The 13,940-nt window shown below is 49.1% G+C and overlaps 2 protein-coding genes across 4 annotated transcripts; both read left to right on the top strand.

The window, feature by feature from the left end:
* The first annotated feature begins 565 nt into the window (after window positions 1–565).
* LOC143407931 (tubulin alpha-3 chain) lies at window positions 566–6,611 on the top strand. The gene is made up of 4 exons (XM_076867069.1): window positions 566–686; window positions 1,574–1,722; window positions 2,048–2,728; window positions 6,315–6,611. The coding sequence occupies exons 1-4, from the start codon at window positions 566–568 to the stop codon at window positions 6,609–6,611; spliced, it is 1,248 nt and encodes a 415-aa protein (XP_076723184.1).
* Window positions 6,612–7,562: 951 nt separating this feature from the next.
* Window positions 7,563–10,032, top strand: Thap7 (THAP domain containing 7). Of its 3 annotated transcripts, XM_076867052.1 has the most exons (5): window positions 7,563–7,667; window positions 7,841–7,920; window positions 8,359–8,514; window positions 9,021–9,161; window positions 9,341–10,032. In XM_076867052.1, the coding sequence occupies exons 2-5, from the start codon at window positions 7,841–7,843 to the stop codon at window positions 9,891–9,893; spliced, it is 930 nt and encodes a 309-aa protein (XP_076723167.1). In that variant the 5' UTR covers window positions 7,563–7,667; the 3' UTR covers window positions 9,894–10,032. The 3 variants fall into 3 exon arrangements, with proteins under 3 accessions (XP_076723167.1, XP_076723172.1, XP_076723177.1); XM_076867057.1 differs by lacking the exon at window positions 7,841–7,920; XM_076867062.1 differs by lacking the exon at window positions 9,021–9,161 and having other exon boundaries at window positions 7,563–7,920.
* Window positions 10,033–13,940: the final 3,908 nt, after the last annotated feature.

Here is a 13,940-nt window from a genome sequence, read left to right as displayed (position 1 = left end):
AATGAACTCAGAGGCACTTGACAACTGAGCGTCATCCCCAGCCCTATTTTGTATTTTATTTAGAGACAGGGTCTCACTGTGTTGCTTAGTGCCTCGCTTTTGCTGAGGCTGCCTTTGAACTCTTAATCCTCCTGTCTCAGCTTCTGGAAACTCTGGTATTATAGGTGTGCACAACCATGCCCAGTACTTGACAGATTATTATATGTTCACTTTAAACAATTTATTAGAAGAAGAACTTATAATAACTATTCTGATTCATTGATTCAAATTTATCTGTATTAAAGTTGCAAACGAGGGGTTCTGATGTAAAATGATTATGAAACTCATGGGATATTATGTCCAAAAAAAATTACACCAAAATATATTAAAAGGGTTAATTTATAACAGAAGTCTCATTTACATTTTATATATAGTTTGAATTACCTTGAAGAGAAAGATTTCATGTTTATGTTCTGGTTCCCAGCGCGAGTGTATCTCTATCCACGTGGGGCAGGCAGGTGTTCAGATCGGCAATGCCTGCTGGGAACTGTACTGCCTTGAACATGGAATTCAGCCCGATGGTCAGATGCCAAGTGACAAAACCATTGGCGGCGGGGATGACTCGTTCAACACGTTCTTCAGCGAAACCGGGGCTGGCAAGCACGTGCCCAGAGCGGTATTTGTGGACCTGGAGCCCACCGTGGTTGGTAGGTGCTCAGGCCTGCAGGGAGGCCTTCCTGGGAGGGTGGAAGAGCCTTGGTAAAGTCCCATGTGGACTCCTTGAATCCCTGTGCAGAAAGGAGGGATGTGGAAGCCTATGCTCCCAACATTGCTGGGTGAGGAACTCACTGGTGTGGACTGAAGGATCTTGACTGTGGGATTCAGGAACCCACCTCAGGAAACCTGCCCTGCAGAGAAAAGCTGGTAGCCAGCAGTAAGCTGGGCTGCAGAGAGATTCCCTCCTGGCTGTCTCTGCTGGTCAGGTGGCTCCCGTGCACACCTATTGCAGGGTGCATAACCTTGATTCCCTCCTTCATGCCACCCACACTGACATGCTGGCACACTATAGTCTTGAGCTGCTCGGAGACATGGAAACTTAAGTGTAGAACATTCATTGGGTTCCTCTAGATTGGAAGTCCTAGGTAGTTTCCCATAAGACTTGGAAAACAGAGTACCTTTCATTGGTTCCCCCGGGACATAACAGAATACCTGTGTGACCCAGGCCATATGCAATTCCCTGATTGCACGGCACCGATGAAGTCACGCTGACCTGGTGACTGCGGGTTTATGAGTGAGTTTTTTATTGTTCCCTTTGATGTAGCTAGGGGTAGGAAAGAAAGATGTACCTGGAGAATCACCCATATGGGCATGTGAGCATTTTGCCCTCAGTGGGAACTGATCCTGCTGGCATTTGTATGACTGTTGACTCTACCTTGTTAGAGCCCCTAAGTGGCATTTGTGGTTTGTGTATCACACAGAGATTTTTCCAGTGTGTGCTTTGTAGATTCAGCCCTCCTGCGGCTGTGTTCACCTTAGTGAGTACAGCAGGCCAGAGAGACTCCCAGAACATGGTTTTGTTTTTTTTTTTTTTTAGATGAAGTGCGCACAGGGACCTACAGGCAGCTCTTCCACCCGGAACAGCTGATCACTGGGAAGGAAGATGCCGCCAATAATTATGCCAGAGGCCATTACACCATTGGCAAGGAGATCGTGGACCTTGTCCTGGACCGGATCCGCAAACTGGTAGGAAGACCACTAAGGAGGCTTCTTGACGAGGTTCCCGGGTGGGGACGGTGGGCCTTGGATTGTGAAGGGGAGGTCGTCTGGGCGGTCTTGGGTCAGGTTCTGGGACTGAACAAGTCTGCAGAGTCTTCTTGTATGGTGTCTGCTGGGATGCATTGATAGCTGTCTCTTGTCTGCTTTGGCTTCTGAGGGTAATGCCTGCTGGTTAGGCACTTATATTTGAGTCCATGTGAACTTGTGAGAGCACAGAGAAGTGAGCCTGGCCTGTTGGAGTTTGGTGGTGTGTCTTCCACAGCCTTTGGCTCACATTGTGTGGTTTTTGCAGGCGGATCTGTGCACAGGACTGCAGGGCTTCCTCATCTTCCACAGTTTCGGGGGCGGCACGGGCTCCGGGTTCGCTTCTCTGCTCATGGAGCGGCTGTCAGTGGACTATGGCAAGAAGTCCAAGCTGGAATTTGCCATCTACCCAGCTCCGCAGGTTTCCACAGCCGTGGTAGAGCCCTACAACTCCATCCTGACCACCCACACGACCCTCGAGCACTCCGACTGTGCCTTCATGGTGGACAACGAAGCCATCTATGACATCTGTCGGCGCAACCTGGACATCGAGCGGCCCACGTACACCAACCTCAATCGTCTCATTGGGCAGATCGTGTCCTCCATCACGGCCTCCCTGCGGTTCGATGGGGCCCTGAACGTGGATCTGACGGAATTCCAGACCAACCTGGTGCCGTACCCCCGCATCCACTTCCCCCTGGCCACTTATGCCCCGGTCATCTCGGCGGAGAAAGCCTATCACGAGCAGCTCTCAGTGGCCGAGATCACCAATGCCTGCTTTGAGCCGGCCAACCAGATGGTGAAGTGTGACCCTCGCCATGGCAAGTACATGGCCTGCTGCATGTTGTATAGGGGGGACGTGGTCCCAAAAGATGTCAATGCGGCCATCGCCACCATCAAGACCAAGCGCACCATCCAGTTTGTGGATTGGTGCCCCACTGGGTTTAAGGTAGGACTGGGTACTTTTTAGTCACCTTGCTAGTCAGGGAGCAGCAGGTGCACACTGGTGCTGACCCTCAAGGCACACCTCCTTCAGAGAGGTTGCCTCTTTTGATGTTAATGAGACTGCAAGGAGAGCAGTCCTTAATTAGCTAACAGCTTCATACTTCATGTAATACATTCATTCTGTGCACTCCTTTCTTAAAACCATGCTTTAAAGTTGATAGTGAGGTTGGTGTTGCCAGTTTCTTAATAGTTTAGAAGACTGAGGCTGAGACACCTTTAAGGGGCCTGCAAGTGATGGGAAGGAGAATTCAGAAATGGTCTGGCAGCAGACCCTGGTCTCGTTTCCCTCACCTCTCTACTGACTTTAGACATTTGTCAGGGCCTATGATTCCATTTTGGTTGGTCCAAATGGTAGATTTTTACTTTACTTGATGATGTTCACCTGTTGTCCCTGAATTTTAGGAATTACTTATGTTTTTATGAATGGATTGTTAAATATGTATCTCAGTGTTTTTTTATTTTTAAATTTTTAGTTGTAGATGGACACAACTTCTTAATTTATTTATTTAGTGGTGCTGAGGATCACTCCCAGTGCTCCATGCATGCAAGGCAAGTGCTCTTCCACTGAGCCACAACCCCAGTCCTAAGCATTTAAGTGTGGGCAAAGGGTAGGTTTGACATAAGGAAACATCTATTATGGGGAAAGCACCATGTATGTGGAAGCCGTCCTAGACTCTCAGGCTGTAACACCTGTTGGATTACCAGACTAAATGCTTCCCTATACATGTGTTCCTCAACTCTTTGCCCTCTGGTTTGATATCAGTCCTTATCCTCAATAATTTTCCATTTATTCAAAGCTCTGGGTCCCGATTTTTTTTTTAAGGATTGAACAGTGATTGAACATAGTGGCTCTTAACCACTGGGCCACATCCCCAACACTTTTATATTTTGAGACAGAGTCTCCTTAAGTTGTTTAGATACTAGCTAGACTGCTAAGGCTGACTTTGAACTCTGAATCCTGCTGCCTCAACCTCCCAAGTTGCTGGGGTTACAGGTGTGCGCCACCAAGCCCAAATGGGCCCCATATTTGTAAGCCCTGATGAGTTCCTGAGGTGTTGGGGGAGGTAAAGGTCATTCCAGAATGAAAACATCACAGGAATGTGTGTTAATCATCTTCTTCTGATGTGGAATGGCCATGGCTTGCCTGTTACTACAGGAAGCTTTTTGAAACCTCTCAGCCCCAGTTCACAAAGACATCTGCACACAGATTACTGGTAAGAGGGTATTTTTAATTTGTCAAGTTTAAAGTAACTCATAGAAGCAGGTAATATCTACTACAGACTTTACTGACCTTGAAATAGTCATTGAATGTAAGACAGGGGTAGCAGAAGCTAGTTAGAGGTTATAGGTAGTTGTTGAAACTTTCCATTTTGTTTCTAATTTTTAAGCCTTTGGTTTGAGAAGCAAAAATATTTTTCCAGTAGGTGAGACATTTGGGAGTTGAGGACATATAAAGCAGCCTTAGTTGGCAGGGCATGTGCAAGATGGTTGCCCAGGTTTGCTGTCCCAGCTGAGTGGTTCTAAGAGGCAGCAGGGAGGCAGGTCTGTAGGAAAGTGTGTGTCACAGCCTCTGCTGTCCCCTTATAGAAGACCATCCAGCATCAGGTGGGCCTTGTTGAATTCTCCTTGCACTAAGTTCCTTTTTGTCAGTTGGAGTGTGACTTGGCAGCCATTCTTTTGCAACCATTTGCTGAGGAATACACTATTTTCAAGGAATCTCTTCCATGATTAAAACCATTTGGCTTTTTTTTTTTTAATACTCAACATCTTTTGTTTTTATTTATTTGTTTATTGTATGTGGTGCCAGGAATCAAACCCAGTGCCCCATGCATGCTAGGCAAATGTTCTACCACTGAGCCACAGCCCTGGCCTTTTTTTTTTTTTTTTTTTTCTTACTATTTAGTTTTTAGTTATAGTTGGACACAGTACCTTTATTTTATTTATTTATTTTTATATGGTGCTGAAGATCAAAACCTGGGCATTGGGCATGCTAGGCAAGTGCTCTACTGCTGAGCCACATGGGAGGCACTGGGTTCAATCCTCAACTCCATCATTTGGCCTTTTTATACTATAAAATCAGTATAAAATATTGAAACAAGGTGGAAGGCTGAAAAGCTGAAATCCTCTTCCCCTTCTCCAGAGCTTTTTTGTCCTTTAAGAGATGTCTTTGCCTATTTCAGGTAACCATGCCTCTTGTTATACAGGTGATGCTGGCTGACAGAGAAGTCACAGACATGGGCAAAGGATGCATGTTCCTTTCCCGTAGGTGGCAGAACCAAATTCCTTCATATAGGTGGCCAAACAGAACAGGAGTCTGGCAGCTCTGCCACTTAGAAGGGCTAGTTGGCTGGGCTTTAAAGTTGTGGGAGGGCACCCCCTCCATCAGAGTTTGAGCTCCTGTGCCCTTCCCTCTACCCCTTCTAAAGTCTCTGGAGCCTGGGTGTGTGCAGAGCTCCTGCTAACTACTTCTGATCACAGGATAGTGCAGGTTCACTGACTCAACACACTCCCAGGTATTCATGCGCTTCAGTTTCAGCACATGTTCCAGTAGCCTCTGAGGCTGTACTCTGAGTATAATGCTAACCACATAGGTTTATTTGTTTCTCTCCCCCACACACACACTTAACTACATAGAATTCAACTGTTTTCTTTAATGAGTATACATCAAACCCAAGGCAGATTGATACACCTGAACCGGGTTCTCAATTCATTTTTCTTACTTTCTTTTTGTTTTTTAAGTAATATACTTTTTAGTTGTAGTTAACACAATACCTTTATTTATTTTTACATGATGCTGAGGATCGAACCTAGGCCCTTGCACGTGCTAGGTGAGTGCTCAACCCTGAGCCACGACCCCAGCCCATAATATTGTATTTTTAATAATTGTTTTTTGTTGTTGGAAATGGATAGAATGGCTTCGTTTATTTTTATGAGGTCCTAAGGATCAAACCAAGTGCTCCAACCCCACCCTCATTCATTTTCATGTTTTACTTTAGAGATGTAATACGATTGAATTGGTTGCTTATAAATGGATGATCCTTTCCAATTTGCCATTAAAATAACAAAGATTCAACTCTGTACTTAAAAACCTAAAACATAGGGCACACATTCAATCCTCAGCACCACATAAAAATAACTAAAATACCTTCATTTAAAAAAAATCAGACTGGGATTGCGGCTCAACAATTGAGTGCTTGCTTTGCACATGTGAGGCACTGGGTTCAATCCTCAGCACCACATTAAAAAAAGGTTTAAAAAAAAAAAAACCTAATATATCTTCCTGTGGGTGAATCTAAAAGCACTATGGTAGGGTCAAAGTACATTAAATTTTGACAGTTTATGCCAAAAACCTCTATTGTAATTATTTGTTTTTATGTGGTGCTGAGGCTGGAACCCAGGGCCACTGAGCTACATACAATCCCAGGCCAGGGCATTGTTTAAACTGGGACCAGTGCTCCAGTTTTCAGTAAGTCATCATATACGTGAGGCCTACATCAGTCTCACTCTGTGTTGTTCCTCTTCCCTGGCAGGTGGGTATTAACTACCAGCCCCCCACAGTGGTGCCTGGAGGAGACCTGGCCAAGGTGCAGCGGGCTGTGTGCATGCTGAGCAACACCACTGCCATTGCCGAGGCCTGGGCCCGCCTGGACCATAAGTTCGACCTCATGTATGCCAAGCGGGCCTTTGTGCACTGGTATGTGGGCGAAGGCATGGAGGAAGGGGAATTCTCAGAGGCCCGAGAGGACCTGGCAGCGCTGGAGAAGGATTATGAAGAGGTGGGCGTGGATTCTGTGGAAGCAGAGGCTGAAGAAGGGGAAGAATACTGACTGGGAGGGTATGACTGGCAGCAATTCTCCCTTTCACTCTCTCTCCTGGGCGCGCACACTGTAACATTTACAGGATATATTTACCTATTAAAATTTGTTTATTGAGACATTATTTGTTCTGAGTGCTGTACTTTGATCAAACTGCCTGTCTAGAGGCCCGCTTTTGCCAGTGGATTCTTCAGGAGAAAATATATCCCTTTGTTTCTTTTAGGAGTTTTGTAGGCACGTTTGTATGCTTAAGTACTGCACTTCTCCCAGAAAGGCTTCGGAAGGGCTTCCCAAGGGAATTATCAATGTCTTCAATCTGAGCATTCTTTTTAGTCCTTCGAGGCATTCTTGTCTGGCAGACACACTGATGTCTGTTTCCTCCAACATCGTGAAGGGTTTCACCCAGTAATCATTCGGGGGTGCAGTGGACTCCGCCTAGGGCATGTGTCCAAGGGCTGTGTCAACCCAGTTCTTAACTTCCTTTTCCACATATGTCCTTAGCCTTCCTCCACTGCTCGCATGCCGCTGTGGGAGACAAAAAAACCTCCAGAATTACTCAAAGTGTACTCAAGAGCCACAGCCTGTAAGCACTCCCTCAAACCCTCGCCCCGAAAGATGAGTCAAGTTTTGAGCAGGGGGTTCCAGTGGGTTGTTTTCTTCGCAAGAGTCCTGGACCCGTTTGTGTGCGCGCGCGGCTTCTTGAGTTAGGGAGTTTTTCCTTTGGGTGCCGGTGGGCTTGCGAGGATCCGGGGGCATCAAGGACACGCCGCACGGACCAGCACCCGGGAGACGCTTCAAACGAGTGGGGCGTTTACGAAGAGCTGACCTTTGGACAAAGAAAAACCCAGGAGTGGGACGAGCATCCCACAGTCCTAACCAGATGACGCAGTCGCGACACAGGACAAGGCACGCAGCTTCCGGCGCCAGCCCGCTGGGAAACTTTCAGCACCGCCCCGCCGCCCCCACCCGCCAGCTCGCGAGCGCCGTTCGCGCCGGAGGCTCTATGGTACCAACTTCCGCTAAGCGCCACTACTCGCGAGAATTCCACGACGCAGCAATGGCGGGACCGTGAGTGCCGCTGACGGGACTGAAAGAGAACGGGCTGGAACGGGTTTGGGCCGAGATCGGGCTACTGGGGTCCCTACGGGCCATTTTTCCCTAGAGGGCGTGGCAGCTGGGGTCGTGAAGCCACTCCGGGGTCCGGACGGCCGCCAGCGACCTAGCTCCCGCCTCTTCCCCAGATGCCGCGCCACTGCTCGGCCGCCGGCTGCTGCACACGGGATACGCGCGAGACGCGCAACCGCGGCATCTCTTTCCACAGGTCGGCGCGCGTGCGTGTTAGTGCCCGACGTCTCGCTTGCGCATGCGTTTTGTTGTCCTCCGCTGGAGTTGCGACGGCGCCTTCGCCTTCGTCCCTCCCCTTCCTCCAGGCCCTGTGAGGCTTGAACCTGTGGGTGGGCGGGCGAAGGGGGCGGGTCATTGGCGCCCGAGTCCGGTCCTGGAAGAAAAACGGGACGCTTACCAGGCTTCGACTTGGTGCTTTCTCTTGCCAGCCAGCGGACCCTGAGCGCGCTGCCTGCTTTCGCCAGGGCTCAGTTTCCTGGTCTGTGCCAGAGGTAGCGGGGGTACTTCTTCGACAGGGTCACAGGGAGGTCTCCTGGCGGCATGTGCAGGGCCTACTCTTTCTCCCTGGGGAACTTGAACAGCATGAGCCCAGGGGCTCTGGCAGCCTGGTTCTCACGGGTTTGTGGTTCTGCAGACTTCCCAAGAAGGACAATCCGAGGCGTAGCCTGTGGCTGGCCAACTGTCAGCGGCTGGACCCCAGCGGCCAGGGCCTGTGGGACCCTGCCTCTGAGTACATCTACTTCTGCTCCAAACATTTCGAGGAGAACTGCTTTGAGCTGGTGGGAATCAGGTGGGCTTCCTTGCCAGCCAGCATTGGGCAGGGTGTGGGGTGTCAGCATAGTATACAGCGGGGCAGCTGTGTCTTGAAGAGGCAATCCCTGATCAGCTGCCCTGAGGACAGCTTGCCAGGTGGACAGGCAGCCATGGTTCCAAAAGTGCTGCTTTCCCTTCCCCTTTGTGTCCAGTAAAGCGCACTCCCAGTTTCACTTTGCCAGGAACACCAGAGAAAAACAGCTGTTCCAGGGAGTGTTCCTCACCCAGGCCTCCCAGCAAGCCCACAAAAAGAATTCTTTTTGGCTGATCTGTCCAGCCCTGTTGGTGGAGCTGCTTCATCCATCTCAGCTTTAAGAGATTGGTGGGATTCTGCCTAATGTGGCATTTTCTCAAACTTGTTTATTATGTGCCTTCCAGCCTGCCACAACCCCAGTACTGGGGAAGCTGTGTTGGGTGCCAGGGGGAGATGGCCCAAGTGGCAGCACTTGTTCTTCAGCTCATTAGTGCTGCTTTTCCCCACAGTGGCTATCACAGGCTGAAGGAAGGGGCAGTTCCCACCATATTTGAGTCTTTCTCCAAATTACGCCGGACAACCAAGACCAAGGGGCATAGTTATCTACCTGGGCCCCCCGATGTCAGCCGGTTGCGGAGATGCAGGAAGCGGTATGTGCTATGGGTGTTAAATGTTCCCCATTTTCTTTTACCATGAGACTAAGGGTGTGGGCTTTAGGGTGTTTGCCAACATATAGGGTTCTTACTGCACCAACCCTCTTGTGGCGTTTCATATGTTAGGGCATTTCTTTGAAATGAGATCTCCCTGCAGCTTTTTTTTCTCTCTGCAGCTGCCTTGAAGACCGAGGGCCCACAACTCCATTTTCTCCACCTCCTCCTGCTGATGTCACCTGCTTTCCGGTGGAAGAGGCCTCTGCACCTGCCACTTTGCCTGCCTCCCCATCTGGGAGGCTGGAGCCTGGCCTTAGCAGCCCCTTCTCAGACCTTCTGAGCCCTGTTGGTGCCCAGGCTGACGAAGCAGGCTGTAGTACGCAACCCTCTCCAGAGCAGCAAACTTCCCCTCTTGAGCCTCGACCTATCTCTCCCTCAGCCTACATGCTGCGCCTGCCCCCGCCTGCTGGAGCCTACATCCAGAATGAGCACAGCTACCAGGTGGGCAGTGCCCTTCTCTGGAAGCGGAGGGCTGAAGCGGCCCTAGATGCACTGGACAAGGCCCAGCGCCAGTTGCAGGCTTGCAAGCGGAGGGAGCAGAGGCTGAGACTACGGCTGACCAAGCTGCAGCAGGAGCGTGCACGAGAGAAGCGGGCACAGGCAGATGCCCGCCAGACTTTGAAGGAGCATGTGCAGGACTTTGCTATGCAACTGAGCAACAGTATGGCCTGAGGGAATGGCTATCATGAAGGCTTTGGCCTGTTTCTCCCTCAAAATCTGCTTGGAGAGCACCTGATGTGAACTGAATCCACCAGACCACTAAATAGCACAATAAAGTGGATTCTAGATGGTGGCCCTGCTGTCTGACTCAGCTTTGGGTACCAGGTTCATTCTTCCAGTGTCTGCAGGCTCCAGATAGCTTAGACCTGGGTTCAGATTCTTGGTTGTGGAAAGCTGAAAGCTTGGTTCTTAACTACCCTTTCATGCCATACAGGTAAATAGGAGGCAGACATTCTTGCTTGTATAGCTCTTTACCCCACAGGGTTCTCTGGAGGACAGAATGGTGTTAGTAGGAGTCATGGGGCAGTGCCAGGCACCCTTTATTGGGTCCTGAAACAGATTGGACTTAAGAAACCAGTCCTTTTGAGAACACTCATAAAACCCTGTTCAGACTTGGTACTTATTCAGAGGCATAACAGGGTTTTGTCCACATCCAAACTGCCTGGTAGGTTAGAAAGCATTCTCCAGCCACCACTGAATCTGTCTACCTCAGAAAAAAGGGGGATAATGATAATTATCACTGACCTCCTTGGGATCCTCCATTTAGCTAATAGTAAAGCCTATGAGGAATTTTCAGATTGTTGAAGTGTGGGAAGCAGTGGGTAGATCTTGGGGGGAAATGTACAGATCCTGGCTTCATTATCTTTTTTTTTTTTTGGTGGTGCTGGGGATTGAACCCAGGGCAAGGCAAGCACTCTATCGACTGAGCTATATCCCCAGTCCTCATTGTCCTATTTTTTTTTTTTTTTAAAGAGAGGGGGAGAGAGAGAGAGAGAGAGAGAATTTTAATATTTATTTTTTTAGTTATCGGGGGACACAACATCTTTGTTTGTATGTGGTGCTGAGGATTGAACCCGGGCCACACGCATGCCAGGTGAGCGCGCTACCGCTTGAGCCATATCCCCAGCCCTGTCCTATTTTTTCAATTCATGGAAACCTAGAAGGCTTCATACTGGATTTGACTATTGTGCATAGCTGAGAGTATACAGGCTGATTCTCAACCTTTTTTTTTTTTTGTACCAGGAATTGAACTCAGGGACACTGAACCACTGAGCCACATCCCCAGCCCTATTTTGTATTTTATTTAGTGACAGGATCTCACTGTGTTGCTTAGTGCCTCATTAAGTTGCTGAGGCTGCCTTTGAACTCATGATCCTCATGTCTCAGCCTCCCGAGCTGGTGGAATTACAAGCATGCGCCACTGTGCCCAGTCACATGCTGATTCTGACTGACTGTATGATCTCTTCCTGCTGGTCCTTGGCCACAAAGCCCAATGGGCACACCTGACTTTATTCCCAGAGCTAGCACACACTATTCTCAAATTTACTTTTTTCCTACAGTCCATGGTGTTTAAATTATTCACACCATGTTTAGAAGAGATAGTCAGAGGGCCAATTACAAGGGTACACATAGTACAGGGTTTGTAGGTTGTTCATGAGGCTTGTAGGCCCACTCTTCCAAGAGGGGTTTGGATGAGACTGCCCTGGGGATAAGACAAGACCACATCTGGAGGATCACTGGCATACTGATTTCACACCCAGCCTATCTTACTGCCCAACCCAGGCTGCACCTTGTCTTCTGGTTGCTGACATGTAAACCTTCCCTACCCACCCCCACAAATGCTACCTACTGCACTCAGCCACCTGCCTCAGCTCCTGCTCCACACCCACACTCACTTGCTAGCTCATCATGTACTAGGCCCCTTCCTGGCTGGCTGGTTTTATGGATCTGCTACACCTGGTTAAGGAGTAGCCAACCTGCTGCCCACAACACCAACGATAACCTACTTATAGCTACCTGGGTCCCCATTGCAGGGCCATGTCTGGGTACTCTTCAACCAGAGGAAGAACATGTGCTCTAATGCTAGAAAGAGAACAGATGTTTCGTAAGGTACACTCTGACTTCCTGATAGGATAAGGCAGGTCCTGCATTCTGGTTCCTGGAAAAGCACAATTGGGCCTCCTGTATTGGAATATGTTGATACAGGTTCTAATCCTGGGCTATAGGAGGATTCTCTGATCTTTCTCAACTCCCAGCCCGGGCAAGAGGGTAGAGCCTTCCTTGGGACCCAACAGAGATGTACCACTGCAGGGCACTCAGCGGTAGGGGCCAACCTGGACACCTCTAATCAATGGTGTATTGAGAGTGGCAACTGAAAAGGGTGATGTGCTTTAATAGCATACCATATTGCTCTCTTGTCAGAGTACCCACCCTTTAAACATCTAGAGGTTCTTAGGCAGGCTGCATTCAGTTGGTATGTTTTGGACACTAGATCCCTAGGGCACCTCTGTGTTTTAGGAGCACTATCATTGAGAAACTCCCACATGCATGGGAATCTGATGACTATCTCTAGGGTCCACTGCTGCCTGGTCTCTGACTGGTCTCTGAGGGTCCACAGACCAGAGTCCAGAGGTCCACTTTCCTCTGTTGTTCTTGGGACTGTTCAGCTCCGTTAGTCGTCATTCTCCAAGCCACAGAAAATGAGGGTCAGTATGGCACTTTCCTCACTCTGCATTGAGACCTCTACCTGTTTTAATTATGTCCCTAACCAAGCATCTCAGGACTCCTGAGCTTTGAAACAGTGGCCCCCAGGTTTTCTACACCATCAGATGTGGGCCCCGCTTCACTCTTTCTTTCTTTTTTTTTTTTTTTTTAGTTACAGATTGACACAATATATTTTGTTTGTTTGTTTGTTTGTTCATTTGTTTATTTATTATGTGATGCTGAGGATCAAACCCAGTGCCTCACCCATGTGAGGCAAGCACTCTACCACTGAGCCACAGTCCCAGCCCCCAGCTTCACTCTTTATATTCTAGGCAAACATCTTCCTGAAAGTCCTAGACATCTATTTTAATAGTTCTGGAGATTCTGGAGCTTCTGCAGTGAGTAAGGCCCTCAAGGCCAACAACGCGTTGGAAGAACTCAACATGAGGTGAGAAGTATGGGGGTATCACGCAGGAACCAGGGGCACTGTGATCTCACTGATATTCATTTTCATTTCTGATCCTATGACAGTCTACTTAGGAAGGGGTTTGGCCACAAAACTAAGACATCCAGCTCCATCCTTCTCTCTCAAGATCATCACTGATACATTGTGACTCCTAATTCCTGCACTGAAGGCAGGTAGCTAGGGATACCCAAATGTAAGTGTGAATGACCTTCAGAAGGCCTGGCACAAGATGGTGACCTATAAGAACTTCCATGCCTTTCAATGGATCCTCTTCTGGATGGAGCAAGGCCAGGCTCTGACTGGTGGCCCCTCTGGCATGCTTTGCGTGAGGTTCTTCTCCAGGGGCCGGCTCTGCGTGAGGTTCTTCTCCAGGCCAGGCGGCGTCTCAGCCCTCAACAGGTAATGAATGGGGTAGGGGCAAACCCACTGGGGAAAAAAGAGGCAGATGTCAGTCAAGTTATAGGCTGTTGTGGCTGAGCCCCTCCCCAGGGGCTGCACCTTGCAGGCAAGAGGCACCAATCAGTCCAGCACATCTTTCCTCCCCATGGGAAGAGCCAAGGCTGGAGGCAGCAACAGGAAATGCTGAAATTCATGGCACAGCCAGAGCCAACATGTGAGAAGTCAGAAGTGGGACTGGCTCCTGAGAAAAGGTGGCCCGGAGTTGAAGCCCAAAGTTGGTTTAGTAGGAGGAGAAGAGAGGATGAGAACAGGGTGATGAGTAGGTACCATGGAGCAGAACACGTGGGGGCACCTGCTGAGCTCAAAGGGCCAGGGAGTGACTGCTGGTCTCTACCACAGGAGGGACACTCTGGCCTGTTGGCTGGGTGATCTCCCTGGAAACAGAGTCACCCGTGAGGCGGCATCATATCCATCTTTTTCACTCTGAGTTGCCTGCAAGACCTGGGCATGAATGGAGGGTTGGAATGAGAAACCAATCATGGTGGATGCAACAGAAGCTCCAGAAGAGACACTGGGGCAATCAGTCCTGCCCAGCTCTTTGGAAAGCTTCAAGAGCAATGAGTCTTTTTTGTCAGAGTTGCTATTGTGCG

Source organism: Callospermophilus lateralis, chromosome 1 (assembly GCF_048772815.1).
Source record: "Callospermophilus lateralis isolate mCalLat2 chromosome 1, mCalLat2.hap1, whole genome shotgun sequence".
NCBI classification, from domain to species: domain Eukaryota; kingdom Metazoa; phylum Chordata; class Mammalia; order Rodentia; family Sciuridae; genus Callospermophilus; species Callospermophilus lateralis.
Note: the sequence above shows the minus strand (reverse complement) of the source record. Positions and strands in the feature narration are given on the sequence as shown.

What these genes read in the sequence shown, in the direction of transcription:
- LOC143407931 (XM_076867069.1), top strand. Translation starts at nt 566, where the DNA reads ATGCCAAGTGACAAAACCATTGGCGGCGGGGATGACTCGTTCAACACG. An exon ending in CCTGGAGCCCACCGTGGTTG is followed by an intron (nt 687 to 1,573) that starts GTAGGTGCTCAG and finishes TTTTTTTTTTAG; the next exon opens with ATGAAGTGCGCACAGGGACC. An exon ending in GGTGCCCCACTGGGTTTAAG is followed by an intron (nt 2,729 to 6,314) that starts GTAGGACTGGGT and finishes CTTCCCTGGCAG; the next exon opens with GTGGGTATTAACTACCAGCC.
- Thap7 (XM_076867052.1), top strand. Translation starts at nt 7,841, where the DNA reads ATGCCGCGCCACTGCTCGGCCGCCGGCTGCTGCACACGGGATACGCGC. An exon ending in TTTGAGCTGGTGGGAATCAG is followed by an intron (nt 8,515 to 9,020) that starts GTGGGCTTCCTT and finishes TTTTCCCCACAG; the next exon opens with TGGCTATCACAGGCTGAAGG. An exon ending in TTGCGGAGATGCAGGAAGCG is followed by an intron (nt 9,162 to 9,340) that starts GTATGTGCTATG and finishes TTCTCTCTGCAG; the next exon opens with CTGCCTTGAAGACCGAGGGC.